This window comes from Apiospora phragmitis (assembly GCF_038363925.1).
Source record: "Apiospora phragmitis strain CBS 135458 chromosome Unknown utg000010l:1.0-9815664.0:1.0-9183399.0, whole genome shotgun sequence".
Classification (NCBI taxonomy): domain Eukaryota; kingdom Fungi; phylum Ascomycota; class Sordariomycetes; order Amphisphaeriales; family Apiosporaceae; genus Apiospora; species Apiospora phragmitis.
The window spans coordinates 3475735-3503710 of NW_027117409.1; the positions used below are offsets into that span (position 1 = coordinate 3475735).

The 27976-nt window shown below is 52.3% G+C and overlaps 7 protein-coding genes across 7 annotated transcripts; 3 read left to right on the forward strand and 4 right to left on the reverse strand.

Moving 5' to 3' along the window:
* Window positions 1-7242: 7242 nt before the first annotated feature.
* On the reverse strand, window positions 7243-9768 carry PG994_010853 (uncharacterized protein; the record flags this gene model as incomplete). The annotated part of the gene is made up of 10 exons (XM_066862262.1): window positions 7243-7502; window positions 7633-7733; window positions 7846-8038; window positions 8102-8301; window positions 8363-8437; window positions 8504-8559; window positions 8710-8742; window positions 8908-9580; window positions 9620-9714; window positions 9760-9768. 10 exons carry the CDS (start codon window positions 9766-9768, stop codon window positions 7243-7245), a joined length of 1695 nt encoding a protein of 564 aa, XP_066711372.1.
* A 2078-nt stretch (window positions 9769-11846) lies between these two features.
* Window positions 11847-12660, reverse strand: PG994_010854 (uncharacterized protein; the record flags this gene model as incomplete). Its single annotated transcript, XM_066862263.1, has 3 exons — window positions 11847-12383; window positions 12425-12537; window positions 12600-12660. 3 exons carry the CDS (start codon window positions 12658-12660, stop codon window positions 11847-11849), a joined length of 711 nt encoding a protein of 236 aa, XP_066711373.1.
* Window positions 12661-14196: 1536 nt separating this feature from the next.
* Window positions 14197-15102, forward strand: PG994_010855 (uncharacterized protein; the record flags this gene model as incomplete). Its single annotated transcript, XM_066862264.1, has 1 exon — window positions 14197-15102. The coding sequence occupies one exon, from the start codon at window positions 14197-14199 to the stop codon at window positions 15100-15102; it is 906 nt and encodes a 301-aa protein (XP_066711374.1).
* Window positions 15103-15874: 772 nt separating this feature from the next.
* Window positions 15875-16609, reverse strand: PG994_010856 (uncharacterized protein; the record flags this gene model as incomplete). The annotated part of the gene is made up of 3 exons (XM_066862265.1): window positions 15875-16342; window positions 16430-16513; window positions 16577-16609. The coding sequence occupies 3 exons, from the start codon at window positions 16607-16609 to the stop codon at window positions 15875-15877; spliced, it is 585 nt and encodes a 194-aa protein (XP_066711375.1).
* A 1158-nt stretch (window positions 16610-17767) lies between these two features.
* Window positions 17768-18519, forward strand: PG994_010857 (Nucleic acid-binding- OB-fold protein; the record flags this gene model as incomplete). The annotated part of the gene is made up of 4 exons (XM_066862266.1): window positions 17768-18016; window positions 18071-18151; window positions 18259-18425; window positions 18492-18519. 4 exons carry the CDS (start codon window positions 17768-17770, stop codon window positions 18517-18519), a joined length of 525 nt encoding a protein of 174 aa, XP_066711376.1.
* Window positions 18520-20108: 1589 nt separating this feature from the next.
* On the reverse strand, window positions 20109-20405 carry PG994_010858 (uncharacterized protein; the record flags this gene model as incomplete). Its single annotated transcript, XM_066862267.1, has 1 exon — window positions 20109-20405. One exon carries the CDS (start codon window positions 20403-20405, stop codon window positions 20109-20111), a length of 297 nt encoding a protein of 98 aa, XP_066711377.1.
* Window positions 20406-25022: 4617 nt separating this feature from the next.
* On the forward strand, window positions 25023-26852 carry PG994_010859 (uncharacterized protein; the record flags this gene model as incomplete). Its single annotated transcript, XM_066862268.1, has 5 exons — window positions 25023-25274; window positions 25328-25509; window positions 25581-25722; window positions 25899-26402; window positions 26481-26852. The coding sequence occupies 5 exons, from the start codon at window positions 25023-25025 to the stop codon at window positions 26850-26852; spliced, it is 1452 nt and encodes a 483-aa protein (XP_066711378.1).
* Window positions 26853-27976: the final 1124 nt, after the last annotated feature.

Below are 27976 nucleotides of genomic sequence, written 5' to 3' on the forward strand. Positions count from 1 at the left end.
GGTTCTCCACCTTACTATCTTAGGTATATGTAAGTAGGTACGTTTATTTATTAACCCTTGACTGTTTCGGTATATAGCTCGTACTGTAATAAATTGCTGGTGTATTGCGAATACACACGATATAACTGGGTATGGAAATCGAAAATAGAAGGAGCCCAGGTAAAAAGGCATACCCACCTCCGTAGCCATGTCTGGAATCTCCCAGCTTCCGCCGCCGACGGCGGGCAACGATGACGCGGCGTGCGTGACAACTGCCGATTCCAAATATCCCATTATGGAAGCCTAGTTACATATATCGTTACCCGTTAATATAGCATCACAGACCGCAAACTGCTTACCCGTTGGGCCTTGGCAAAGTGAAGCCGCCGCCTCGTCATGCTGTCATGCCCTGATACAGTACCAAGCAGCAGGTACTACTACATGTACATCAGCTAGTCCCCGGGCCGCCCACCCACCCAAAGTGGGCCACCAACAGCGGTGGAAGAGCAGCTTAGCAAGTTCCACCATCTTGCGCGAGGGCTCAAAGCGAAACAACAGACAATGCGAGCCGGCAGAGTGTCGTGTCTTACGGTCGGGTCTGGTCGTAGTCGTCACGCATGACTGCTGTCGTATTCTTCTTGGTAAGGAAGTTTCTTAGATCAAATAGCTTCTCCCCCCCTGCCTTAGGTATAGAAGGAAATGGGGCTGGTGGTTGTCGGCTTGAGTTTCAATCAATTCGAAATTCGACTGGGGCCGCCGGCCCCACAAATCCGGTACGGTACTGTTGTTGGCCGATCTAGCATTTCTTGGTCACCTACCTGCTGGATCTCTCCCGTGCCGCGGCTGCTGGTTTGATGATAGGATAGCCGCAGTTCCGTTGTTTGTTCTGGAACAGCCTGCTCTTGATCAACGAAACGTCTTTTTCGACTCTTTCCAGAAGCCATGACATGACGTACATCAGAGTGCGCGGATGCAAAATCACGGCCCGCGACATAGCTCTCTGCATATGTCACGGCCGTCTCAAGCTTCGGGGCATTGACTCGACGTACTGACTGACCGACTGTCCGAGAGAGGATAGCTGCCCATATCTATATACTGGCTGGCCGCTGATGACGGGTTGTTGGGATGGCGGAGGTCCTGTCCGATCCGCGCCCCGAAGCAGAACAGGACAGAACACCTATATTCTACGCCAGTTTTGATAGACAAGATGTAACAGTGGATTACTTTCGGGGTTGCCATCCAGACGGCTGTGATCCGATTCTCCCTAAAGTCAGCAGCAGGCTCGTGTTGAGTGAGTCGACAGGCCAGCTATGACAGCTCACGACCCAGGAGCATGACATGAACATGGAGCACTGGGCTGCCCAGTATCTGATTCAGGTCTCACCAAAGTGGACCGCGGTGCTGGCAAAGCAGCAGCACCCAGCGCCGTGTGCTATATACAAGGAATGGAAAGTAGTATAACCAAGCGTGTACGTATTACGATAATGTAGCATGTCGGTCAGAGCACGAGTGGCAGTGGCGACAAAAGGAATCATACAATTCATAATCTCGGATGCTAATGGTTTAAGTATTCAGAGAGCGATCAGAGCCCCCGCACCCCCGGTTATTTGTCTAATCAAAAGCAATCATCAGCATCGGTCGATGATGCAGGAGTCTTTGATGAGAATAACACGATCTCGGACAGGAAGTCGTCGGGTAAGTCGCAGGCTACTTGTAATAGTAGCTTGTTTAGGTGTATTCCTAGCTGGCCTATATACTGTCCTTCAATTGAAACAACCTTAAGAAAGAGCGCTTTGCCCTCTTCTAGGTTAGCTGGACCCTACCTAGGTTACCTACACACGCAGTACCAATATTTGGTACTTGACCCAACGAGCTTGTAACCTAATTAATTCTGCTTCATGCTTCCATTAGGTGCCTTACTTTTTCTTTCCTTCTTCGGCCTGCCCAAAAAGGCAAAAGATCCATCAAATCCATCAATTCAATTGATCTCCTCCCCCGCTATGGTTGTACCTACCTACTGTAACTTTACCTTATTACATATCCCATATCCTATTTCGCGTCGTCCAATGTATGTTGATGCGCATGGCCGGAATAGGCCATGCTGCAATCAAGACCAGCCGGCTACAGTCACTGCGGCTGCTGCTACTACCGGTAGTGAAATGACCCCCAATCTTTATTCACAGTACCTATGTGAGTGCTGCCATCAGTTTAGGTGCTTATGATCTTCCATCGTGATGACAGGCGCGATGTGCTTCATGGATCACTACACTCGCTCGTCAGTACACCTACGCTCGGCAGGGAACAGGGAAGATACGCAAGTAGCTGGTACCTGCATACCGCTTTGATCTTAGTCTCTCTTCCTCTCTCTCTCTCTTTCTCTCCGAGTATTCTTTTTAAAACTCTTTCCTCATCCCTTCGCATCCCAGTCCCAGTCCCAGTCCCCGTCACAGTCCCAGCCCAGTCCCAGACCTACACACAGACGACGTCCTCCGTCCTTCTCCTCCTCTGCCCTGCCCAGCTCCTCCAGAAATTTCAACTTCCCATCCATCCATCCTCTGTTCGGTTCTGTTACAAGCTACCAACCGTCATGGCTCTCAGACATGCCCGCCAGCTTAGACTGGATAGGCGGACCATGTCCAACCCACTACCACCGGCTCCCACTACGCACCCCTGCCCCCCCACGGAGCCTGTCGTCCCCATCTCTTTAATAGCAGATACCCATGCCCTTTAATACTTGTCATACCACGACGATGCTTTGCTTCAGTCTTCACTACGTATTATTGTAAGTGGGTGTAGGAGTGTGATGCGCCAGATGCCTCAATTGGGAAACTCTCGAGATCCACCGCCCTCGACAAACAACCTGGCTCCTTACCGTGCTTCTGTTATTATTCCTTTTTGGCTCTACAGGGGCAGGCTTGCTACGCTTTCCTGCTTTTCTTTTTCTGGGGTAAGTCGACACACACAAGACACCGCAGCGACTGAGGGTTTGCTACGGCCGACTATATAAGCTGCCGCGACATGCTGTCACCAGAACTCTGCCACTGCTCCCTCCTCAGCTCAATACGCATACCCGACCATCCTCTCTCGGTGTCTGCTCCCCTGCCTAAAGCGTACGGCTTAGCCCATCTGCTCGGACGGAGTAAAGAACAACCTGTCTATCTACGTAAGATGACCGCCCTGCTATTCCTGGCGTATACTAACTCGAAGACTACCAGCATAGCTTTTGCTTCTTGCTCAGCTCTCTCCCTCCCATCTGTCCGGTACTTCTAGGTCACATATGCCCAGCCAAGATGTGTGACTTTATCAAGAACTACTACATCTATACATCGTGTGTCGATCCTGGTGCACACTACTTTCGGACATCCATGGATGGCAGCAAAAAGCACGCGTGTCCACGAGGGCCTCATGAACGATATATCGTCTTGCCAGGCCAATGCCCACTGTGCGGCTGAGAAAGTCAACACATCCGATATGGACACACAACCCATTGAACTCTAATATTCTTCTTCCAGCACAACAAGCCGCCACGGCTGGTTGCCATACGATGGGGAATTGGCGAAAAGCCCGGGATTGGTTCTTTTACGGCGTTTCGGTTAACTATGCCTCAAGTCGTGCGAATCACAGGTTGTATGTGGATTCTCTCGTTGGCTTCTTTTCGGTCCATCCTGGTTCAGACGAACAGGTACGCTGTGCCTCTGTTGAGAGACCACTCGAAGAACTAGACGCCGCTGTGGAGCGCATATGTCTATGACAGCGGACTGTATGCAGAAAGGCGCAGGTTTCTGTCGCAAGAGGTTGGCGTTTTCCACATGCAGCAGCAGCAATAGCAGTTGGGCTCGGTTAGGAGTGTGGGTGGGATGGCAAGGAGAGGCCCAGAGGCCGGAAGTCAAGCCTCAATCCTGGAAGCACACGGCTTCCACCATCGCAAGCTCTATGCCTCACTGCCATTGGGGGGAGGGATTGATACCAAGCGGGTTTTAGCGAAGCGTTGCTGCAAGGCGTCAGGGATAAACAAAAGAAACCGAGGGATCCGACAAGGGACCGATCTCGCTTCTGGCACTGGCTGGAGGCAGTGGCAATCTTGGGTTTCACAGCAAGATGCATTCCGGGCTGCATGGTAATTAATAATGACCCTCTCACATGTGCGGGGCGCTCAGGGGTACGGCTGCCCACTACCAATCCGGTGTAGGGTTTGTTTGCGGTGGTTCTGATATTGTATTATACGCTGTATTATAGCCCATTGAGGGGCATCATGGCCCCCGTGATGGAATTCGTCATGAACAGCCCCAAGGCCCAGCTGCAATGGACGTTGGGCACTATACCAGCCTCGCAGATGGGATCATTCGAGCAGCAAGTTTGGCGAGTTAATATACGAGTTAGATTGCTGAGCTGTCACTGTCAGTCATCCACAATGGCCGATCTCTCCTGTCATTGGCTTCATTCTCGCACAAGGGCAGTGGACGCCAAGGGCGGTGGGAGGATGAGACCTCATGGCTAAAATGAAGATGGTCTGGGGGTCATGTGAATCAACTGCAATACAATACTCGGCCCTCCAATCCTGTAAGAGAGAACCTTCTGACCACAGTCACGATAAGCAATATAACAATAAACGAGCGCAGTTTGTTGCCCTAGGCGCCGAGAAAGGGACGGAGGCCAATAAATTTGACCACGAGCTATCTTTGCTCCTGCATAGCTTCCCAGATTAGTGCCAGATCTGTGATGAGATCGCCATCGAATCAGGGATGGAGATAGGATAGGTCTCCAACCTGAGCGACCACAGACGTACATATCCGACATGCCTCCCTCCAGGCCCTCCATCCATGCCTAGGCTCTGTACTGTACTGTATTCGAGGGTCGATACTTGGATGTCCAGAATGGCCCAAAGTGTGCGTGCCGGTTGGCACAGACGCAACGCCCGAGCTGCATCAGTATCAAGCCCAGCCTTGTCAACCCTGTTCATCCTGTATGCACGCACGCACGCACGCACGTCAAAGTATCCACTCACCCCATGCGAGTAGGGAGAAGGGAAAACAAGGGACGACTCACTGCTCAACACTGCTGCTGCTGGGTGTAGGTAGAGGCGGTTACACTACATACAGGCATGGTTGGTCAAACAAAGTGGAGGGATTGCTGCCTCCCCGAGTCCCCTCTCCTTCAGGACGACCACACAGACACGCACGTCTGTATATGAGATGCACACACCGGACCTGTATCTGGGCTAGATAGATTCTGAACACATTGCTCCCTAGGCTTTTTCATCCCAAGCGGCGGCAGCATCCTCGCTAAGCCGGGCCAGGCCCCCGGTAAAGTACGAAGTTTGCCGCCAGTCGACAGAATACGGAGACGAGGGAGGGCTCTACCTAGATATATTGCTGCTGTACACCAACCTGCAGGTAGGATGGCTATGAAGGTGCTTCGTTGCAACCCAAGAGTCCGAGAGCCTGTCATCTTCTCCTCGTGCCCCTACGCCAGCCGCCTTGTCTTCTGTTATCGACTAACTACTACTGCCTGGTTACCTGTGGGAGGCTCTTACTCCTTGTTTGACTTTGGTGTATTCGAACGAATGCGGGGAAAATGATAGGAGAACTCCTGAGAAGAGCAAATACTCCGTCCGGTTTTTGTGTCGGTATGCAGGCAAATTGATAGAAAGACTCGCCTATATAGGATTACCAGATCGGGCAATCTGTGAGAGATACGATGATACCCACCATTACCCGTGCTTGTCAGTGAGCAACCATGCAAGGGCCACAATGCCGCCGAGTCGACCACTGCCGTCCCAGCCGGGCGGTGCTCTCAGGCTGTGGCATGTGGTTTGCTTCGCGAAAACAGGACAGAGGGGACAAAGGCCCAACCTTTCTCTCTCGCCGCCAAGAAAAAGCAAAGCAGCAGGGAAATAAAGCAGGAGGAGTACAACTCTCAGGGATCATTTAGCTTAGTGGCCTCCACAGAGCAACAACTGTATAACTGGATAAAACATGGATAATTTGAGTGTGAAAACCAGGGCCGGTACAACCCCAAGAATCAGGTGATATGATTGGCAGTACCGATCAGTATAAAATCAGTGCACAGAGTACAGAGTACTAATTGACATATCGTCAGAATAGTGCCGCACTAAGCTAGATGACCCCTCCAGAGTTGTACGTAAGCTACCTACCTACGTGTCTGACAGCGGCAGGGCAAAACAAGCTCGTTGCTCGTGCACCTCCCGGGCCAGGGAAGATATGCATAAGTCGTGGTAGCTTATGTATGTAGCGGAGTGAGTGGACTGAGGGCTACGTAGGAAGACAAGGGTTGATAAGGGCACTGCTTTCCCACCGGAGGCATGTCCGTTGCCCAAAGATCGGCGCTACGGCTGTCAGTAACTACACAACTACCAGGGTAGGGCGTTGACCTGGGCATAGAGAGTATACTGATATGTGCAAGTACGTTATGTAGTTGTTTGCATCATGGGTCGCCATGCTTCCATGCCTATCTCTCGGGTGAGCCCTCTGGGGTAGCAGGGGCTGGACCGGGCACGCTTACATCCAGCAGCCAGGATTTGATGAGGGCAATCGGCGAATGCAACATGGCGTCGACGACAAGTCACTAATTACTGGAGACTGTTGTTTGCAGCAGAGATGGCATTTCCCGAGCGTGCGACCCCTGCCGATGCTGCCGTACATCGCGTCCGTGAGCTTGTATCAGAACCTCTTCCGTCTCTCTCTCGAAAAAAGGGAGGGTTCGGATGTTACAAGTCCCGAACAACTTCTGGGTGAATATCACCAGAGGCCAGATTCTACAGCAGCATGTACACAAATAAGGATGTGACGATTGGAAATAATAAGCTATTTTTTCCGATTAAGGGGTGTTGGGTCGAGGTGCTCAGTGCTTCTTGTGTTGCAGTGCTGTGCTCGGACTCTATATCACCTGGGTTTTATACGTTGAAACACATTGTTCGTTATGATTTTTATGCTGGAATTATTGCCATATGATGGAAGCAGCAAATGGCGTTATCCGTGGAACAATTGTCAGCCATATACACACAAGGGGTACGACACTACGTACGACACCTGAGTGGCTGTTCAGTATGCTGCAGTGTCGACCCTGTATATATGGAAACGATACGCTGAGAGCGAAGGAGGATTTTGAGAACATGGCTGGTCAATTGCGACAGCCCCTAGTACTCACAAGCCTGGCCCTATAGCACAGCACGACTTCGTTTCCCGCCGGATCACGCACAATTGCCATTCAACCGCGCACGAGGTCGTCCTTTGAACCCGACCATCACTCTTCCAGCGAATAGACCTCCTTGAGGATGGACCAGCACCAGCGGGCCGTCGGATCGATATCCTTCAGGTCGCTTATCCAATCGATGTATAGTGCCGTCGTCTGCTTCGCGTCGGCGTCGAAGTCATCGCCTAGATGGGTGGCCCGGATGCCGACGAGAATCGGCACCTGCTGCGACAGATGCAGGAGCAAGAGCATGGCGAGGAACTCCTGAGACCAGCAGTATAGACAGGGGATCAGCCACTTTTGATTTCGTACTGGTGACGTGGTGATAGGCCATGATACTGTAGGGGGGAGGAAAGGACAAGCAGGGAGTGGTCAGCCGCACAAAAAGGATATTCTATACATATACACCTTTGGTAGTGGAGCAGGTGGTGGTGGACTTACAAGTGCTCTTCAGGGCGATGGCGACGCCTTCGGCATCTTCATGCGTTATGCTTTCGGGGTAATGAAGCGCCTTGAAGAGGAACGGCCGATGCAATAGAGATCTGACATAGTAGTATCTAGTCCTCAAGATGGCTGCCTGGATATCCGCCGCGAAGGGGTATATCACTGGGGGCGCGTCAAGGTCCGCCGAGAAAACAATACTATCGTGCATACTCGGTACCGGCGGGGGGGTAGACATGGCCACGGTTTGTGTAATTGTCCTGCCAGCCCAGGTGTGAGGGGAGCATTCCACGCCATCGGTCAAGCTGCGCTGCGAGGTGTTTGATAGTCGTGGCCGGATTTGTAGAAGCCAAGTTGTTATCCGCGGCCTGTATCGAAGATTGCCGCGTTCCTGCTGCTCCAAGCGCTATTATAGTCAGCAGCCGTGATGGAGATGACGAGTTATTGTGACAGGAGAAAAAAAACATACCACAGGTCAGGCTCGTGTGAAACTCCACCAACAGCCTTCCCAGGACGATCTGGGAGGCGAAGTGCTCTTGGAAATGCGAGGCTTGGTTGTCTATGTAGTCTTCTTCCGAGAAGGAGCCTGCGCTGAAGTCGGGCAGGCCAACCATGTCGTCAACCTTTTCTAGTCCCGTCAAAGGAAGATTGAACTCGAGATTGAGGTAGCTAGACGCCAGACATTAGAAGACCCAAGCAACATTATCCTCGGATAGGGGCAGCACAGTACGTCTCTGTCATGATGCAGTGCCAGAACATCCGACGGACAAGGTCAGCACGATGCGACTTCAACTCCTCCGGGTTACTGCGGGTTTCGTGTATCGTTAGTATGGGGATGCTGTTCTCTGAAGTCTGTGAGCCATCGGCTTACCTTGTCAGGAGAGCCTGGCACGCCAGTGAGGCAGAGGTAGTCATGCGCCAGAACTCCTGCATAGAATGCACAGTAAGCTACCTATCTTTGTTCCCATGTTGATCGCAGTTTCTGGTACATACCACGTGGTGACAACAGGTTTCGTAATATAGGCTTTCTAGACGTCAGCTGGCGAGTCTCTTCCCCGTTGCGCGCGGCTGACTTACGAAGCAAGCGAGAATACTTGCACGTTCTCGAGGCTGCATTGCGTTAGATTATACCCCATCCGTTTTCTCGCCTCGTTGAAGAAGGCGGGCCCAGGCGGTCTCTCTAGTGATCCCCCCTTTATCCCGCTAGGCCTCCCCATGTTGGTCGTCAGCGGATTGCCCTGGATACCGCTAATAGCAACTTCCCCCAACGCCAACACTAGGCACGCCAGCGTCGAGTTCAGGCTCTCGTCGAATCCCGTTGGCGGCTACTGATGAGAGTATTTCCGTCTGGAATTGCGCACGATCCATGAAGGGATAGAGCAGGTTGAATGTATCAAAATAAGCCTTGCTGAGACGGTGCATGTTTTCCCAGCTGAATGACATCGGGTCCATGTGAAGACCACCCGAGGGGTTCTTGAGCGGCACCTCGATATTGGGGGCTGCCGAACCTTTCCTCGACGCTGCCATGTCGAATGTGTCCTGTGGTAAAGGAGTTGCCCGTGCATGTAGGTCTAACACGACCGCAGCTCCATTCTTCTTCACCAGCGGTTCCACCATGGCTGCTATATTCTTGGAGGCTCCTAGGAACTGCTGTACGAAGGGCCAGGAAAGCACTTTGTAACTGGCCGATGAGTAGCTGTAATGCATCTGTCGTGATGCGGCGTGGCCCAGAGGAGCCGGCGAGTGTACACCACTCGTATGCCATGGTGTTGCGCAGGGTTGGTCTCGAGCGTCGGGTGCTAATGTGACTGTCGTCGGCCCTGGAGGGTTGGGGCTGCGTGTTTCATAGCCTGAAGCCGGGGGACAAGTGCCTCCAAGACTGATGTTGTCGACCTTGTTCTCGAGACTCCTGAGGCGGTCTAGAATCTCGACCAGCGTCTTGTCTTTCCTATCACCAGTCGGTTGTCCGTATTTAGATTAGTCTCACCTGGATCTTTGGCGTCTCGGGGGGGAGAGGGGGTTCTTACTTCGTGGGCTGAGCTTCTCGATACCGACAATCAAGCTACCCGTGTTGGCATATGTCTGTCATCGATGCATAGCAGCCTTCTTACATTCATCCGCTGGCACGATGCGCATCTTGGGCGGTCTTCTGAGCAACGTTGCTTCCTCTACACAACTTCAAGGTAGCTTATTTCCATCCCCTTGACGTCTATCCAGCTGCTGGAACCCGTTACGCCAGCCGTAAAGCCTCATCAAAGCCACCACTACCAACGATAGCATAAAGAAACTCCGGAAGGGCTAACCTGACGACAGATCTCGCACTATACCCACGAATTAGCACCTTCCCTCGATTTCAGACTAGATTTTGGGGATTGGTTCTTGCCACAAGCTGCCTAGGGTCACGATGTGGCCCAATATAGGTAGCTATATTGCAGACGCAACCCACCCTTAGCGTTACGGGCAAACGAAGATATCAGCTTACAGCTTGGGCGGCGATAGCCCCCCTTTCTTTTCTGCTATTTATCGGCGTGGGCGGGCCATTTGAGCTAGAATCTCTGGAAGTCGACCCGACGCTCATTCTTCTTGGAGACTTTTGGCGCCCTGGTAGCAGTCCGTGAGAAGGCTGGCGATGTTCATTTGTATTCAAGCGGCTTGGCGTAGGCCCGTCCGAGTCAGCCTATCAGTGCGCGATCAAGGCCCCTCGAGTCGAGTGTAGCGAGTCCAGTCAAGATCGGCCAAAAAGGCCTTCTTTAGCTGACCGGTATCGTGGCCGAGGTCCTCGTAAGATTCCAGACAGCAAAACCGCTGCTGGACGCAATCTTAACCGGCTTTACTAAGGACTTTGGTAGGCACCTTGAAACACGCCCGGCGGAAGCTTCCGTACTCGAACTTGGTTCCTGAGATTAGCGAGCGGACCTTCTGTTGAAGCTCTTACAGTTTGCTATAATGGCTGTCGCGAAGCGAGTTTCCTAAGAGCGCAGAAAGGAGGTGGAAAGTATATCCAGAAATTGAACAGATTCGGTACTCGCAAAACAGCTCTACGATACGCGAGAAGCACCCCTACCCCTGTTGGCGATGGGATTGGGTGGAATGTATTCCGGAGCATGCTCCGACTCCCCGGCTCGGCCCAATGTCATAGCCTTATACACTGCCTCATCAGAGTGGGATGAGGAGAAGATGGCTGTGCTGGATTCGACGGCTGGACTCGACGGTGGAACTCCAGTGACAGCCCCTGGTTTCGGGGCTGTGACTGACTAGCGATCAATCGGACGAACCCAACTTACGAGACTGCTGTATTTCGAGATGCTAGCACCACTGCCACCATACACGCTTTACCAGGCTTGTGGCTTGTGGGAGGGTACTCCTCCTGTCGTCTTTCTGATATTGACACGAAGATGACTCTTTGATTTGTGTGATACGATTTACTCGACGTGAAGAGGAGTCATTGGGTCTGCTGGAAGAGTTGGTGGTCTCGTGCCGCTTGGGCCAATAACAAGGCGAAAGGAGCAGACGCCGGCCATTCTGATTGGCTGTTGAGATGGCCCATAAGGTACTTAAAAAGCATCATAAAAAAAAAGCAATACGCAGGCATTTGTACCCACGATGCTGCTCAAACCGCGTACAGGTAGGTTAGCCGTGGTCAAAGCGGTCCCTGTTTGATCCTCGAAGGCTTACGGTTCACTTGTATAGTTACTGACGGGAGATGGGAAGCCGTGAATACTTAAAGCATAAGAAGCCATGACGATGATATCGCGTCGAGAGCACAGCATGGGCTTTTCTTCTTCTTTTTCTTCTTCCAAATGCCTATATAGAGACCAAACTAGTCAGGTGAACGGTCATCTACCCTTTTTTGATCGCTAGCACAGTAACGCCTCTGGAAAAGCCAAGAGGCTACACATGCAGGATAAACGGCGTCCGTCCAGTAGTCCGTCGTCTACCCGGAACTCTGCCAGGCTAGCAGGCTGATGCTGGATTAAATATGGAGGCGAAGATCTGTGCCCTTTTCCAGCCCCTTGAATCCACTTTGTCTTGTAAACTCGTGAGTAATAAGAGAAGAGAGGTTGGGCACAAGTATATGCTGGCCTTGAATCGGACATTGCATGACGGACCCATTCGAGTTCCCGAGTTGACCGATGACAATCTCCGTTGCAACCGGGATCGGACGCGTTCTACCAGTCGACCGGCTTTGCAGCCACTCGGTATTTGACTCAATATCACTTGTGGGCAAGTGCAATGCAGCTGAAGCGAACATCTCCAAAACCGTTGTCTCGTTCCAGTTGGATGATTCGCTTCAGACCCATGTCCAGAGCCCGTGGACTCAAGGCGTCCTCATCGTCCTTCAACCCACCCCTGTCTATGGGCCCTTTCCTACCACCTTCGAGCTCCCATAACCTACTCTCGGCCTTCACGAACGCGACAAAATGTTGGCCGGAATGGCCCGTCGTCCGTGAAGCAGTTGTGTCGCCGCGGCTCTCGACAGACTTGTGCGCCGCCTCGAACGCCGTGTTGTTGTAGAGCATGTCCGCTCGTTGGGCCATGCGAAGAGGAGTGGCGCTCTTTCGAATCGTGTCGAGATCAGATCCCGGCCGAATAAAAGGAGCAGCACCTCCGTTGATGGCGCAATGCAAGAGCCCGATCGACCCACAGGCATTGCCAATGGTCTGCTTGAACCAAGTAACTGGTTCCTGGGAGACCACTCCGGAGTAGTCAGGCTTCGCACTATCCTCGGCTTGGCGTTCGGCGTTCCAGGTCTGTGTCAGCGGGATGATGGCCAACAGTGCCAGTGCTGGACGGGGATGTGTTGCAGGAGCTGTGGCTCATCCAAGGAATATACGTTGTAGAACTGCAGCTCCGCGGATAACCCCAGCTTGGTGGCCAGTTCTGTCATGACGTCCGGGTTGTTCTCTTGATTTGTCAGATGACTTGTCATCCCCGGAGGCGTTGAATAGACAAAGAGGGCCTCGTACCTAGCACAATCCAGGTCTTTTTCTCTGCTGTGCCCATTTCTTGCACCGGATCGGCCTCCATGATGGCTTATTTGTCCTGAAACTGGACTATTGAAATAACAAGTGAGTTGACAAGTAAGCAGTATAGAAAAAGGTCAAGATTCCTGTTCACCTGCATGTCTCACTCGACACAGCAGGCAGCTACAACCCCACGTCACCCAAAAAGCAAATACATACATATTTTACCAGCTGCGTGCATTTAATGGGCAACGATTTCACTCTAACTTATAAAGGAACTAACTAGTGTATTCTAAACATCACAGAAACTTCATGAACAAAAGGAAGAAGAAGAAAAAAACTAGCTACTGCCTTGGGTTGAAATATACCGAATTGTATTCTCCTATTCTCCTTCTCCTACCTACCTACTTTTTGTTTCCCTTCCCTTACTCAGAGGAGCCTTGTCTTCGTCCCCCAAACGCCTCACTTTCTGCCAAAACGGGCCACGGCCTTGAAGAACCTTTTCACCGGCCGTCGCATGGATGAAGGCTTCGGCGGCTGAGATGGCGTTCCTAAGTCAGACATTAGCAAGCTCGAAGTTCCACGAACCACACCCGGTATAGGTTGAATCACGGCAGGGACTCGATAAACCGCAACAGGGGATTCATAAAACAAGGCCGACGGGCGAGGTCGAGGTTGTGGTCGGGACTGTGGTCGATGCTGGGGGGAAAGTCTGTTCCCCAGAGCCCCCTGACTCCAATCTTCCCTCCAAGACGGCCAGGGAAGCGTGGTGGACATCTACCCGCCGACACCCGGGTCCGGGCGGATTCGTCGGTGGTGTCGATCTCATCTGTCTTTCTTGCTCCACAAAGAAGAAGTCAAAACTGTCTCTCATAGCCGCTAATTGGGCCCGACGCTCCCCAATGACTCTTGTGAGTGTGCTATCCAACTGGGACATTCTCTAGGAGGTCTATACAACCGGGTGTAAAACTCCTGGATGTCCCGCTCGAGCGAGGGCGTATTTGTCGTGTCAGCCATGCGGAAGTCCATCGCAGGTAGCAAATGTTCGAAAGTGGTGTGATGCAATCAGTGGTCTAGAACAGGCCTGGTTTGAGCGGGTTGCCGGAAAAAGCAAGCCGGGGCGGACAATTCTCTTTTATATCGCCTTCAGCCACCCCAGGCCCAAGGAAACGCCATAAAGCTATTATGTGCCGAACAAACAACTGTCTACGTATGAGTTGTCACATCTATTGTAAAGACATGCTTTGTTACAATGTGTAGCAAGACAGTTGTTGATCATGGCAAAGAGCATCAAGTCGCTTGTGCCAGGCACAATGTATTATGTGTGCAAACCCCTTTGACCCTCGAGAGTTACGAGGTTGGTATAAGGGCTTCGAGGTCCCTGTGCCATGACAAGGCACTCCCCGATTCGGCCAAGCCACTCCCCGATTCGGCCAAGCAATATCAACATATTCCGTTCTGGTGAAGATAGCTGTTAACAGCTCCTTGCCGGATTCGCCAGAGTGGAACATCGGCACATCTCATATTCAAAGAGCCATATTCCGACAACAAGGTAAGGCGGTGGGAAACAGGAGCAGCAGCATCAACAGCAGGGAGAGCCATGTGTATCAAACTCACCGTCCACTACGAGGGGTGCGACTGCCTCCGTGAATCGCTGAGCCCCTGTCCCACCTTTCAGAAGAAACGATCGGGTTTCTGGAGTAATCTCTTCGGGGCGTTCAAGCACGAGAAGGACTGCGGGAAAGTCCGTCGTTCTCGACAGCAGGTCAACAGTAAATGCGATGACTGTGCCATCAGAGAGCGGGGGCTACGGCCGCATCGGGTAGGTGATGAAGCCAACCTGCCCCGTTGGAAGGTAGCGGACGAGAGTTTTCGCAAGGAGCGCCCCCATGGCGGCCGAAGGTCGCCAAAACACAGGAGGAGCGCCGAGAGGAAAAGGCACAGCGGGCACAGCGGGCACAGCGGGCACAGCGGGCACAGCCAACACACTGCTATCCCCACAAATACGCATGCCTGGATCCCGAACCTCTATGACGAAACCAAGCAACAAGTGCCTTTGGCGCCGCCGCCGGGATACGGTCGGAAATACGCCCCCGCACCACCGGTATGTCCGCCCGCCCCCTCGAGGAGCACAAGGGAGCCTACACGGTCATCCTCATCATCTAGCAAACACCATGAGAAGAAGAGTAGTAGCAGTAGCAGCAGCAGCAGCAGGGGCCAAGCCCCCTCCTACCGACCCGCCCCCGAGCGCCCCGCCGTCCCACCGACGCCTTTCATGGGTATGAAGCAGCAAGAGGCCTTCGGCCACCCTCTCCGCCGGGAGCCGCGGCACGTGCAGCACCACCCGCCGCCGCCGATCACGATCCGCCCCCCCCTCGCGTCAGCCACTATACAAAGAATATCTCGCGGATCAGCAGTCGGAGCTGGTGCAGCGATACGGGGGCTGGAAACCAACGGCGCCCTATCCGTCGCCGGCCGTGAAGCCGAAGCCCGCCGAGGCCGCTAAGAGGAGTAAGTTGCGGGACATCGGAGTAGCTCTCGGGCTTGAGTCTTCTGACTCGAAATCCGATGTCTCGTTCGCATGTGTGGATGCCCGCAGAATCGAGACACGGCAGAGCGTAAACCCAACAGCCAACCCCTATCATTCGGCTCCTAGTAGACGCTAAGTGTTGCCCAGCCCCAGCGCGATACCCCTGTTTTTGTATATACTTAGCCGATGTAACAAAGGTAAGTAAGTAGGTAGGTGAACTTAGGTCCTAGGCATATTGGCCAATGACTCCTGCGCGAGGCCTGGGAATGTTTAGTTTAGTGTTTTTGTATTTACAGCCTAGTTCAGTATATAAACATTCTCTTAGATCGGTGTCCTCGATCAACTCTGTGGCCCAACCCTCCCCATGCCACTTGGTCTCGATAAAATGACAAAGGGGTATAACAATGAACGGGGTACAAACCCCGACTGCTTTCAACAAATGTTTCCTGGCTGCTTTCAGAACCTACTTGTTATAACAAGGCTAGTGAATCCTGGTGAAATGTGATTTGTCCGCTTGCTGCCTTAGACACGGAGTTTTCGGATCCCTCATCCGTGATTGCGACGCCAATCATGCCAGATTTGGCCGTCCCTGCTATGCATTGTCACATAGGCTTGGATCGGTCGCATCAACCGCTTGAGCATAACAATGCTGTCTTCCGTACCCTCCGTCTGCTTCTCCGGCATATTCCGAATATGACTAGAATATTACTATCCTGCCACCTGTCAATTATGGAGTTGCCAATAATGTTTATTGGGCCTTTCCATTCTTTGCAGACTTTTCCTTCTGAGCCCTGAACTTGGCGATCTCGACCTTGACTTCCTTCTCGACCCGACGCTGTAGCTCCCGACGATAGCCGACCTTGAAGAGCAGCTCTAGCCATACGAAGAGGGGAGCAAGGAAGATGGCCTGGAACAGGTTGTCCAGCAATGCCGGCGCGCGGCCCTCAAACGCGCCATGGCCCACGAACTGGAGAAGCCAGCAAACGATGTGTGTAGCGATGGCCACCTGGTTCGTGAGCGCCGAGTCCAGCGCCAAGGCAGCATTTGCACCAGCTGCGCCTGCAAGACAGATGACGGCCAGTGCTGTTCCGGCCACAGGCTCCAGTAAGACGTATAGCGTACCCCAGGTGATGGCTGCGAGCGTCCCCAGGTTCGGCGGGAGATAGGGGACCGTCAATGCTTCCGGGAGAGGGATCAGACTGCCCGTATTCGCGGCCTAAGATGGAAAGTTGAGCGAGTTAGTTGGTGTCTTATTGCGCCATGCGAAAGGGAGAAGCAGTTTGGGTTCGGAGCGTAGACATACCATAGCGAAACCGGAGAACAGGATCAACGGCACGCATACCATATGTATGCTGATATTGACGGGGTTGTCATGATAGGCCCCATACTGTTGGAATGGTCAGAAAGACAGGAGCGGACGTAGGAGGAGTGGTGAGCGATGGAAGCTTACGAAGGTGAGCTGTTTTTCCAGGTTAAGCGCCATGATAGGGCGATAGCGGCAGATGGATGGATAGATGGAGAAGAAGCCGGCGAGTAAGAATCAAGGCCCCCAGAGCCGGTGCCGAGGTTTTGCGACGCAATGAGAAGAAAAGGGATTATTGAAGGCGAAAGGTCCCTACAGATGGGCTCATTACTCGGGCAGGTGGGAATACACGAGAAGAAAGTTGAGGGCCGACTGGGCTGGCTAACATGTGGATGGCCGAGGTGGGATACTCGGAATGGACAATTGTATGGTAAGAATGTCTTGGGTTTGATGAGGTCCAATTGGATATTTGAGGTAAAGCTCCCTAACCTTACCTAGAGCTAAGCCTAACACTGAAGGGACCCTCCAAATAATCCCTAATGCATGCGCCGTTGCTGCTGGTGGGGTGGTTTGGCAGCTACGGGCTTCTTCTAATTCGTTCTGTGGCAGGCTGGCAGGTGGACAGACAGCTGAACAGGGGGGGATGAGACTGAGGACCCGACCTGCTTTTGCATAAAAGACCTTCCCAGTTATTTTTAAGCCTCATTAGTAGCTAAAAGGTGGGCTACATAGTTGCTAGTAGGCGTGGTGTGCAGCCTTGTGTTGAATTGACTGACTGACTGACTGACTTACTGCACTGAGTCTGCACTGCACTGCGCTGCACTGCAAATACGGCAACCTTTTTTTAGGTCCAGTGCCAGGTAAAGTAAATAGAACAACAGCCTTATCACCCACGCTTTGGAATGCGTGCTATTGTCTCGACAGCTGGTTAATTCTTTTCATTGTGCTCGTCTTTGAGAGAAGAGAAAGAAGAGAAGCTTTTATTTGTCGCGACAATCGACCGCAAGCACTCCGTGGCTGGCACAGGTACCTCGCGCGCGAGAACCTGCTGAAACCTCGAAATTTACCTGCACCCACGCGCTTGGCCTGCGATTTGGCGGTCCATCGGCATTTGTCGTCCTCGCACCTCACTCGTCTCGACCGCGATATCCAGCCAACGTCGAACTGTCGCCATTACGACTAGATCGGACTCTTGGGATGGGACGAGCCTGGTGATCTATAGCGAGTGTCTACCGAGGCGAACGGTCCGCCACCGTATCTCCCGCCTTCTACCTCTCAAGCCTTCTCTCGACACGACACGCGACGCCCTGCGCCAACACCCTCTACCGTGCTGCCACCATGTTCTTCCTGTATAATCTCGAGCGTCGCTTGACGCTGCACCCCTCTTATTTCGGCAAGAACATGACAGACCTTGTCACCACCAAGCTGATGAAGGATGTCGAAGGGACATGTACCGGCAGCTACTATATCATATCTGTCATGGACAGCTTCACCATTTCCGAGGGTCGCATCCTGCCGGGCAGTGGACTCGCGGAATTCACGGTCGGCTACCGTGCCGTAGTCTGGCGGCCTTTCAAAGGCGAGACGGTGAGCGCAGATTCGCGACTGCTTTGCTAGTGTAATCACTTGCTGACCACTCAGATCGATACTGTGGTCGTGTCGGTCAACCAGCATGGTTTCTTTGCCGAGGCTGGGCCCCTTCGCATCTTCGTATCTGCTCACGTGAGTGTGCTCCCTTTGCCGAATGCTAACTTCTTTCCTCCCTGCCATGGCGCGCTTTCACTCCGACCAAACATTGTATCCTTGCGGGCTGACACATTGCTTCTCAGTTGATTCCGGGTGAGATCAAGTGGGATCCCAACGGCACGCCGCCCAGCTTTCATGACGAGGACACCACAATCCAGGTTGGTACGCACGTGAGAGTGAAGATCATCGGCACCCGAGCTGAGGTGGGAGACCTATGGGCTATCGGCAGTATCAAGGAGGATTACTTAGGGTACTTTCTCTCCATCGCATACCTCCATAAGTCATTGCTCTCGTTTGCTAACAAAGGGGCTTGTAGAGCGCTGAGTGAGGGCCTTCCGGCTTAAGATACGCTCGACTCCATATATCGCACGGTGTCTTCCATCTTTGAATGGAAGCCCGAGTATTGCCGTGCAAGCGGTTATGCTCAATGCGCCAGGACGAGAAAAGAAAATGCCATGCATACGCTCAGATGAGCTAGGTCTCATGATAGAACAGGATGGAAATGCACTCCAACGGGGCCATCCATTTCCATCCAATAACAACATTGAAGGGAAGGCAGTCTGGTTAGTGTCGTCTCCCTAGCGACGCGCTTGATACTGGGAGTTTTTCCCGACTTCGTAGTGTTAGGACAACGTCCGTACCTACCCAAGAACGAGCACAGTTATGTGCTCCCGTTATTATAGAGTTGCCAGTGTTGCTGATTGCCACAGAATGATTGGTGCGCAAGCTCACAAGGGGATATTTTGACACCGTCAGCCACGAATCAATGAGTTCACTCTCACGGTGCCTCGTATCTTTGTACGCAATGTGAGAAACGATCTAGAATGGTTGAATGAGGTCCAGCCTGAGGGTCTGCCAGCCGCAGTTTGAAACCATTCATCGCCTACATTTCGGTCAGCTGTGATGTAGGAATAGCCTGCGAAGGTGACAGGATTCCGGCTCGTGCTCTTCAAGCCAAACCACACACTACATCCCTACATGCGATATGCTTGTTATACGCATGGTTTTTTAGGAAGGGTAGTCTATCCTTTTCACCCATTTCGAAATCAGTTCTGCTCTATCTTTATTCTTATAAATATTAAATAGGGTTCTAACAGCTAGCTTAACGGTAATCAAATCAACTTGAGTATGAAAGGACCTGAATTATGTGCATTTTATTTTGAGGAGCACGAGCCGGATGTGTGATATGATCATGTAGAGCTGGCGTGTGTCAATGTCGTGCAGCTACTGCTTATCAATGATTTATTCCCCCCCCAAGTACGATACGACTGGGTATCGACCGGCACAGCGGCACGTCTTCTCACTGCTCTGGTGGCATATCGTATGTGGACATATCGTTCGTTGGACCTATTTTAACAGGGATGCTAAGATTGCCCACAACAGCAGTCATCGTGCTGTGCCCCCTTGGCGCACCAGGGAGCCATACAAAGCGATATATTATTGGTCGCTGTCAGCGTACTGGATAATTGAAAAGGAAATTCATATGAGCCATGAATGGCATATATCTCCTTCTTGTTACTTTTTGGTATCCTTAGAGACGGAAACCCATCAGATGCCGAGTTCGGTAGAAGATGATGTATGCCCGCCTCACGGCGCCGAGGACGCCGGGGCCAGGCCCGACGAACAACTGCATTTCACCAGAGACGAAAGGATCACCATAAACAGACGGCTTCTCGCCGGCGTGGCAACCCTCCAAGCCTTGGCTATATCACTGTTGATCGCCATCAACGTCGGTGGTTCCAGGGGACCCAATGGCTTAGTATTGGCCGAGGACACTTTCATCCTCACTGTACGTTTACTCTACGCTGCGTCTGCCAGCTAGGCATGTGGTAGAGAGAAGCACTGACAGACTTTATAGTGGAGTAGTTGGTATATTGTAGAATCGCCAGACAAGACCATGAATCTACTGTACACGTTTTATTTTTAGCTCAACTCACTCTGTGTGCGCCATGTCAATGGGGCCAACTGCCTCTATCATAAGACTGGTCACTCTTTCGATGACGCCCTCGTTGATAAGGCGCTGCATAATCATTTCAACGAGACATATCAAGTCGATCTCGATGCTGGGGCTTTCGAGCTTGCGTCTGGGGCAGGGATGAGCCGCAAGGGCACCACGCTTGGCCCCTTTGTCCTCCTGCTTGTCGGCATGGGCATCGGCCTGGGCTCCTGGGTTCTCGTTCTTGTGAACGAGCGAGCTCAACTGGCAGGCCTGCAAAAAGGGAATGCGCATCAGCGGCGTTGTGACGCAGATGTTGTCGGGCGTGGTCCTTTGGGTCGCAGCTGTGATGCTGCGAGCCGATGCCGGAAACGCCTACAAGGCCTTGGAAGAGGCCAAGCTCAAAACTGAGGGGACAGGCTGGGGTTTGTTCGCCGCCGTCTTCTGTGCAGCCCTTGCACAAATTCTGGCCGGAGTCATACAGTGGCCCTGGGCCTATATGCGGCCCTCACTAGATGAAACCGACCAGGGAAACGAGGAGATGGAAAGGTTGCCGATGAATGATGATCCGCTTGCGAGTACTCAAGACGTAAGTCTCATAATCCGTGTCCCCCCTCCCCCTGGACACCTGAGCAACTAAACAAGTATGATGTGCAGTTGACCAGATGGGCCAACCACCCAGTATGAATCCCGACTACAACGGAGACTCACTCGAGTTGTAAGATATGAGCAGACCTCGTTCCCATGACATCTACAGCCCTGAAACCACCACCATCCACCGAGGGAACTAGCGGAATATGGAGGGTGGGCGCAAGTTCATTTGACAAGAGCACCGCTTCTGAATAGGAGACGTCAAGTATGAGATGGGTAGCACAACATGTATAGCTCTTGAGAATCTATCTTTGGGACAATAGGTGATGCACGATGACGCATATAACAACACTCCAGTGTGAGCAAGATATGGCCGCTACTGTAGTATTGCATTTTGCTACTGGTGCCTATTTAGATCAGAGGACTAGACTATATGTTCTTCTGCCCCATTGATAGGATGCTTTCGCAATTTTCATTGCATATGACTGTTGCTCCAGGTACTGCCAAGAACCCCACGGAATCTCTGATATAACAGAAGTGAAGGGAGAAAGTACATGTAGAGATAGACTTGCGGCCGGCAACTCAACGTGCTGGTTTCTGATTGTCGAGTACTAATTGTACCCGAATACCACCTGGATAGAGGCCTAGCATTGGAAGATGGCTGGCCAGTCTTTGGTGGATGAGTAATCTACATAGCTGGCCGTTGTTTCGGGATCGAGCATCGAGCCGATTGCCACTCTATCCCTACGGCGAGCATCACACCGTACATCATCAGACCTATTTGCATGCCTACACACATACCTATATTGATACATCCGAGCGAGTATGTTGGTTTTCCTGCCCCCCCCCACAAGCCTTTCTCTCCCTTTTCGGCACCGAGTTTGATGTTTGCCACCTTCATGCTTTCAAGGAGGTAGGTGTGTAGGTGAGTAGGTGAGAGCGCTGTAGGTAGGCACTGGAACCTAAGTAAGTATGTACCTAGGTTACCTTATCTTACCTTACCTTAGCACCTTCCGAAGTCATGGATGTTCAGATCAGAAGATTCCATCATCGACGGACCCAACAGGCCAACAGCGTGAATTCCAAACGCCATCGACACATTGAGCTTCTAGCCTCCAAAGCCAATGTCCCAATGTTACTCGGCAATCACAGCACACCCTCCATTCCAATGCACACTCCCGGTGTACTGGCTAATAACTGATTGACATGTCGGACTCATGCTTTGCACACCGAGGTCACTTTACGCGCGGCACAGCTTCTTCATTGACTATCAGTCGCGGGCCGCACCGTCGGATCCTTCTTCCCAAAAAGTTGTGCTATGATTGAAACCTTGAGATGGGCTTCAAACAAGAGAGAGGTGCTTCCTTTCTCCAGCCAGTATTATCACAGCCAGAATCCGAGAACATCGCAGTACCATGTTGCTAAAAGAGGCGTGGATCTAGACCTCAAGTTGTTTGTAGTGGTCTGGTCGTCCGCAGATCTGGCTACGATCCGTCTATGTGGACACAAGTCGGCTGCATGCTGATCAAGTCACCTGGTCATATCCCGAGCTCTCGTTCTCTCGACATCGGTTAGCCCTGCTCATCTGCAACGTGCTTGTCGGCAGCATAGCTATGCCATCCCAGAAACTGTCTAAGCCAGCTGGGAACCAGGACGAGCATTGTCACGCTGCATCGTGCAGGACAACAGACCGAAAACTCACCCCTGCTACCCCAATATACCCTGTTGCCACGCACCACTCTCACCTGGAGCTTGACCTTTGACCTGGAGCCCCGGCAACGTCATGGTAGCCAATGACTATGCAAGTGACGAGACGGGTAAGAAGGACGCATATCGTGCAAGTCTAGTTTGGCTGCCGAACGGATCCAGCACCCCCAAGGTTGTCTACTTACGAACCCCCAGTTCTGACAGAGAAAGGTTTGCAAAGACAATCCTCAGCCATGGCCCCCTAAAGTACGCGGGTCACGGGAAGCCGATAATAAGGACCTGGCCATCTCCCGAGGCCGCAGGAGGACGGCCGTATTCGGGACCAGCAGCCCTTCTCCAGGGTAGAGCCTGTAGACGAGCGCTTGTGACTAGGGTGCTCAGGGGCGCTCAAAATACAATCAAAGCTCGGCGAGAGACAAAGCCAACAACCAACTGTATTGGCAGACCCCTTGCGGTTTGCAAGGGTGATCATTGGTCCTCTTAAGCGCCGTCGGAGTACTAAGGCGCATTCAACCTCTCCACCGTGCCGTGCCGTAAGACGGCGTGCTCCCCGATCCATGTTGAGCGATTTGCTCTTGCCCGAAAATGACACAACGGGCAATTACCCGGTAATTACGGCTCTGGGCAAACTAATGGTTACAGGTAGCTCTGTGTACACAAGGTGAGTTGCTTATGACGCAAGTCAACGCTGCGGTGGATCTACTGGCTGAGTCCCATCGAATACAACCCATCCCGTTGGTAACCAATAGCATCGCGAGTATAGCACCCATATCGAAGGCCTCCAGACAGACACTCCCTCAACTTCCACCTTCTGATACTCAGTGCTCATATGCGGGGAGTGTCACTTGACCTAGCTCTAGGACTCCAGCTAACCCATTCTGCAGGGCACTGTACATTTGTTTGGCCCTGCCGCTAAAAACCTCGATTTTGACACCGATGAACGCCCAACAAGTACTAGCCAGCTTCCAGAAGGCAAATCTGGCCGTAGTGGATGAATCGAATTGGTCTCTAAGAAACCCACCAACCAAGCCGCGATGAAGCGAAATAACAACATACCTGAAGCTCGCAGTGTGTATTAACTGGACTTCGGCCCGCCGACTGGCAGGTCCACCGTCTACTAGGCAACTGCCCTTACTGTACCAATAGACGCCCGGCGACAGGGGTTGCAGTCTAGTTCTGTCATGTTGGTTTAGCATCCGCGCCTTCTTTCGCGGCAGAGGAGGCCTTACCCCGGGTCTATCGCGTCTAAGCAAAGACAAGTGGAAGAAAGGGGCAAACCCAACAAGACGAGCCTAGGATGGGAGTATCGCAAGTCTCGCCACGATTCGCACATCTTAGCCCCCACAAGGACATGATTGCATTATACTAGCGGTCTAGCAAAGTACACCACCGAATTGTCCAACAACCAACCTGGATGAAGTCTGAAAATCTCGATTGGGCACGGCCCATAAGAGCAGCAGTTAACGAAAGCCCATCATGGAATTGCCAGGCGTGCCGATCAAATAGCTGGCTGTTGCTTCCGCTCCGCAACCCTTAGGCACTTTCTGCCCGTATGTAGCCTCTTACCCGACGACGATGGAAGGACGCAGACTAGTCACCCATTGGTCATGTGCATGTAATTCGACGCAGTGCCTACATGGTTCCACCTGCGTGTTATGACTTGCTGCCCTCCCTTTTCTTCTTGGGTTGCAGAATGAGAGTGCCCACTCACGCTGAAGGTTCCTCCCGTAAGTATATCCCGTCGAGTAGAGTATCGAAGAAGGCAGATAACGGTGTTGGTTGATGTAATGTCCATCCGGGCTTTCTCTGTTGTGTGTCTGATACCGTAGTGGCCTTGAGATGTGTATATATAGGCTTGGGGTGAGGCCGACAGTGCAGAGCTCGCATTATCTCTCTTCCCCTGACATCTCCAATATCGGTGGGAAATCCCAAGATAATAATATTGCCTGTAAGTTTACCCTCCCCTTTATTACTTTTCAGTGTTCGAGACAACCTCCCAGTTGTACAGAAGTGACACCCACTCCCTACTGCCCGCGCCCCTATACTTCATCTGGCGGTATAAGACCAGACTCAAGTACAAGATTCATTTGACCGCTGCGGTCAGTGATATCCGAGCACAACTTCTTCAAAAGACAAGGCGCTTTAGTCTTGGTCCCCGCGCTGATAACCCCCTTTGACGTAGCTTGCTACTTTCCTCCAATTTGCGAGACTATACAAAGTCTCGCTCAACTACGCTAGGATTCGGTACACCGACTTGTCGGCCGCCAAATCCTCTTCTGACCCCAAGCACTATCCTACCAGCAAAACTTAGAATCAGCTCACGAGGTCTTTTCTGATATTTCCAGTGTTACATAAGCTGTTCGTATACTTTGGCTGGAGGCCCAGAACCGCCACCACAAACATCGGTAGGTACATACTCGAATATCTGTCGAGCTAATCACTCGTGAGCCATATGCTGATTATGACAAAAGCAGCAACAACACGAGCCAATTCTGTCCATCTTCAGACCTCTTTATTTCCCAGCTATAGACATAACAGCCTCGTGGCTATCTGCCGACGCCGAACCGAGGCCATTTCCTAGTCTGCTCTTATCAGTACACTAGCTTCGCCGCCATGATGAGACGAGTCGATCGTATCCAGCAGTCGTTGTCTGGAACTCTGACCGCCAGACGGCTAGCCTCCAGAGCTCTCATGCTACCTCACAGCCCCGCGGTGTCTAGGGCCCAGTACAGTCAAGCAGTCGCCGTGGCAGCACCGGTGCCTGAGGAGCCCTCCCCACCTTCGAGTGGGGTAGACGAGTTCTGGCGAAAAGTGCCCATGTGGGAAGATGTATCAATGGAGGAGTTCATCTCATGGCGTTGGACTGTTCGTCAGCATGCTGCCCTGTACTTGTGTTACTTAACTGACAACGACATTAGACGAAGAACTTTGTGGAGCATCATAGCCGCTCAGCACCGGAAAAGCTCAAGGGGATTCTTGCGGGCGTGCTTCCTGACCATGTGCCCTTCACCAGCAATGCATCACTTGTACAGAGTCGGGAAGAGTTCATCGAGGACATCTTCGGCGGTATAGAAGAGTCTTCAATGTCAATTCGTATAACGTGCGTTGACATGCCTCAGGCCACCGAGCCCCTTATATGGTCTCCCATGGATATAAGCTGACATATACAAGGCCGCATGTCTTTAGCCGTATTAACTGGCAAGACCCTCGACACGACCCTATCTTCCAGCAATTCATCCCACTCAAGTCCCTGATGCAGCCTGATCACCCTAGGAGTAAACATGACTCTCTACATGAGAGCCATGACTCGCCTGTTAGTGGCCTTGTACATCGCTATCCAGACAAGGCACTGTTCCTCCGTGAGTTTATCTCCAACCCCCTGCATTAGCTTTACGATCTCCCTTGCAGTATCTCGGCTGACAAGAACGAACGATGGTAGCAATCTCTGTTTGTCCTACCTACTGCCAATTCTGTACGCGAGCATACCAGGTAGGAGCCGACACCAGCGAGGTATCGAAGCAGCAGATGAAGCCGACCCTGAAGAGATGGGAGGCAGCATTCAAGTATATCGAGGACACTCCGCAGATCACCGACATTGTTGTGTCAGGAGGCGACGCTTACTACCTGTCCCCGGAACAGCTGGCGTATATCGGCGAACGCTTGATCAAGATTCCCAACGTCAAGAAATTCCGGATTGCGTCTAAGGGTCTAGGCGTGGCGCCGAACCGCATTCTGGACCCGAACGACCAGTGGTCCGACGCGCTCCTCTGGATACACCGGCTGGCCCTCAAAGCGGGCAAGCGGGCGGCGCTGCACACCCATATCAACCACCCCGATGAGATATCGTGGATGACAGAACAGGCCTGCCGGAAGCTGATTGAAGGCGGGTTGACCGTTCGCAACCAGTCGGTTCTGCTCCGTGGGATCAACGACAATGTTGAAACCATATCGAAGCTCATCCGGGCGCTCGCGGAGGATCTGCGGATTAGTCCGGTAAGCCTACTACCACTATTACTGCTCATTGCCATGCTTGAGTCTGGCTAACATGTGAGAAACCTACCTACCATCTAGTATTACGTCTACCAATGCGACATGGTGCGCAAGGTTGAGCACCTTCGCACACCGCTCCAGGCCATCATGGACATCGAGGCCAAGATCCGCGGCTCCATTGCGGGCTTCGACATGCCTCAGTTTATTGTCGATCTCCCCCAGGGCGGCGGCAAGCGGCTCGCGGGAAACTACCTCTCGTACGACCGGGACACGGGCGTGTCCCGATTCATGGCGCCGGCTGTTAGCGGCGACGGGACAAAAGACAGCAAGGTCTATGAGTACTACGACCCTCTGCCCCTGAAAGCTCAGATGGACCTACTCTCCGATCGCTTGGAGGTACCGACTAGCTGCTTATCAACCCTTGTTTCTGTGGCGGAGGTTTTACGAAGCTGACAGGTAGCCTTCACGCGCATATCTCGTGTACTTCATGGCCTACCCTCCCGTGCTAGGAATGGATGGAAGTAGGGGGAAAAGGCTTACGGAGTCGATGAAATTACAGATCCATGTTCTTCCCGAAGCCATATCTCGGGCAAGCGAGCCAAGGCCTGGGGTTGGTTCTGGGATGACCTGGCTTAATCTGTGCTATTATTGCACACGGCGTAATCGAGAGGGAGACAATGGGTATTCCCTAACGCAATTTCACGAGAGCTGGGGTCGAAGCCGTGATAGAGACAGTCGGACACATTTTGGTTTCCCGATTCCTGGAGGATAAAAGGTATATTGTTGATCTATTCTCCCCCTTCGCGTCCTGGAAATGTCTCTTGGGGGGTTTTCTTTTTGTTCTTGGCCTATTCCCTCGCTTCCTATACGCTGCTATTATTATTCTTGTATGTTATTTCGGATGCAATGTTAGTCGATGAATCAGCAAGCTTGTAGCCTATTGGTTGTCACCGTTTCCCTTTCTGGGGCTGGACGTTGCTTAAGTTGGCGCGCCAGTTGCAAGGGGGCTTACGTAGAATTATGGAGAGCGTCAGCGGCGACGGAATAGTTGACGCCCATTCTAGATACTTCACAGCTTGGGGCGGGGTATGTATCCATTTGGGCGTGTGACTCCGGAGCCGGCTCTGCATGAAGGAGGCAAATGAATGCGTGATGCCCATGACGGCTTAGAAAGCAGGCAGCACGTTGCCAGACGGGCAGATCTGCGAGTTTGCTGGTTCTTCTCCAACTTCTGGAGAAACAGAAACGTGCGATGCGCACGCTCGGCTGGGACGGTCGAAACGCATTGGTTAGGCTGAGAGTGGCCGACTGGATCTCTTTGTCTTCTGCTGAGGGGACGACAGGCACGGAACCAACAAACAGCTCCACGTCAGAAAATAGCGTGACAGGCACAGGTCTTGAGAGGTAAGCCGAGAAGCTCGAGTGGGAACGAGTGCCGATCGCTGCCTCTTCGGTCGCCATCACAACCATCCTGGACAGCCCAAAAGGGAAAGGGAGCGTTGAGCCTAGACCCATGGGGGGAATAGAGCAGAAAGGGGGCAGCCTATTAGCGCTGGCGTTACAGGCAGCACGCAGAT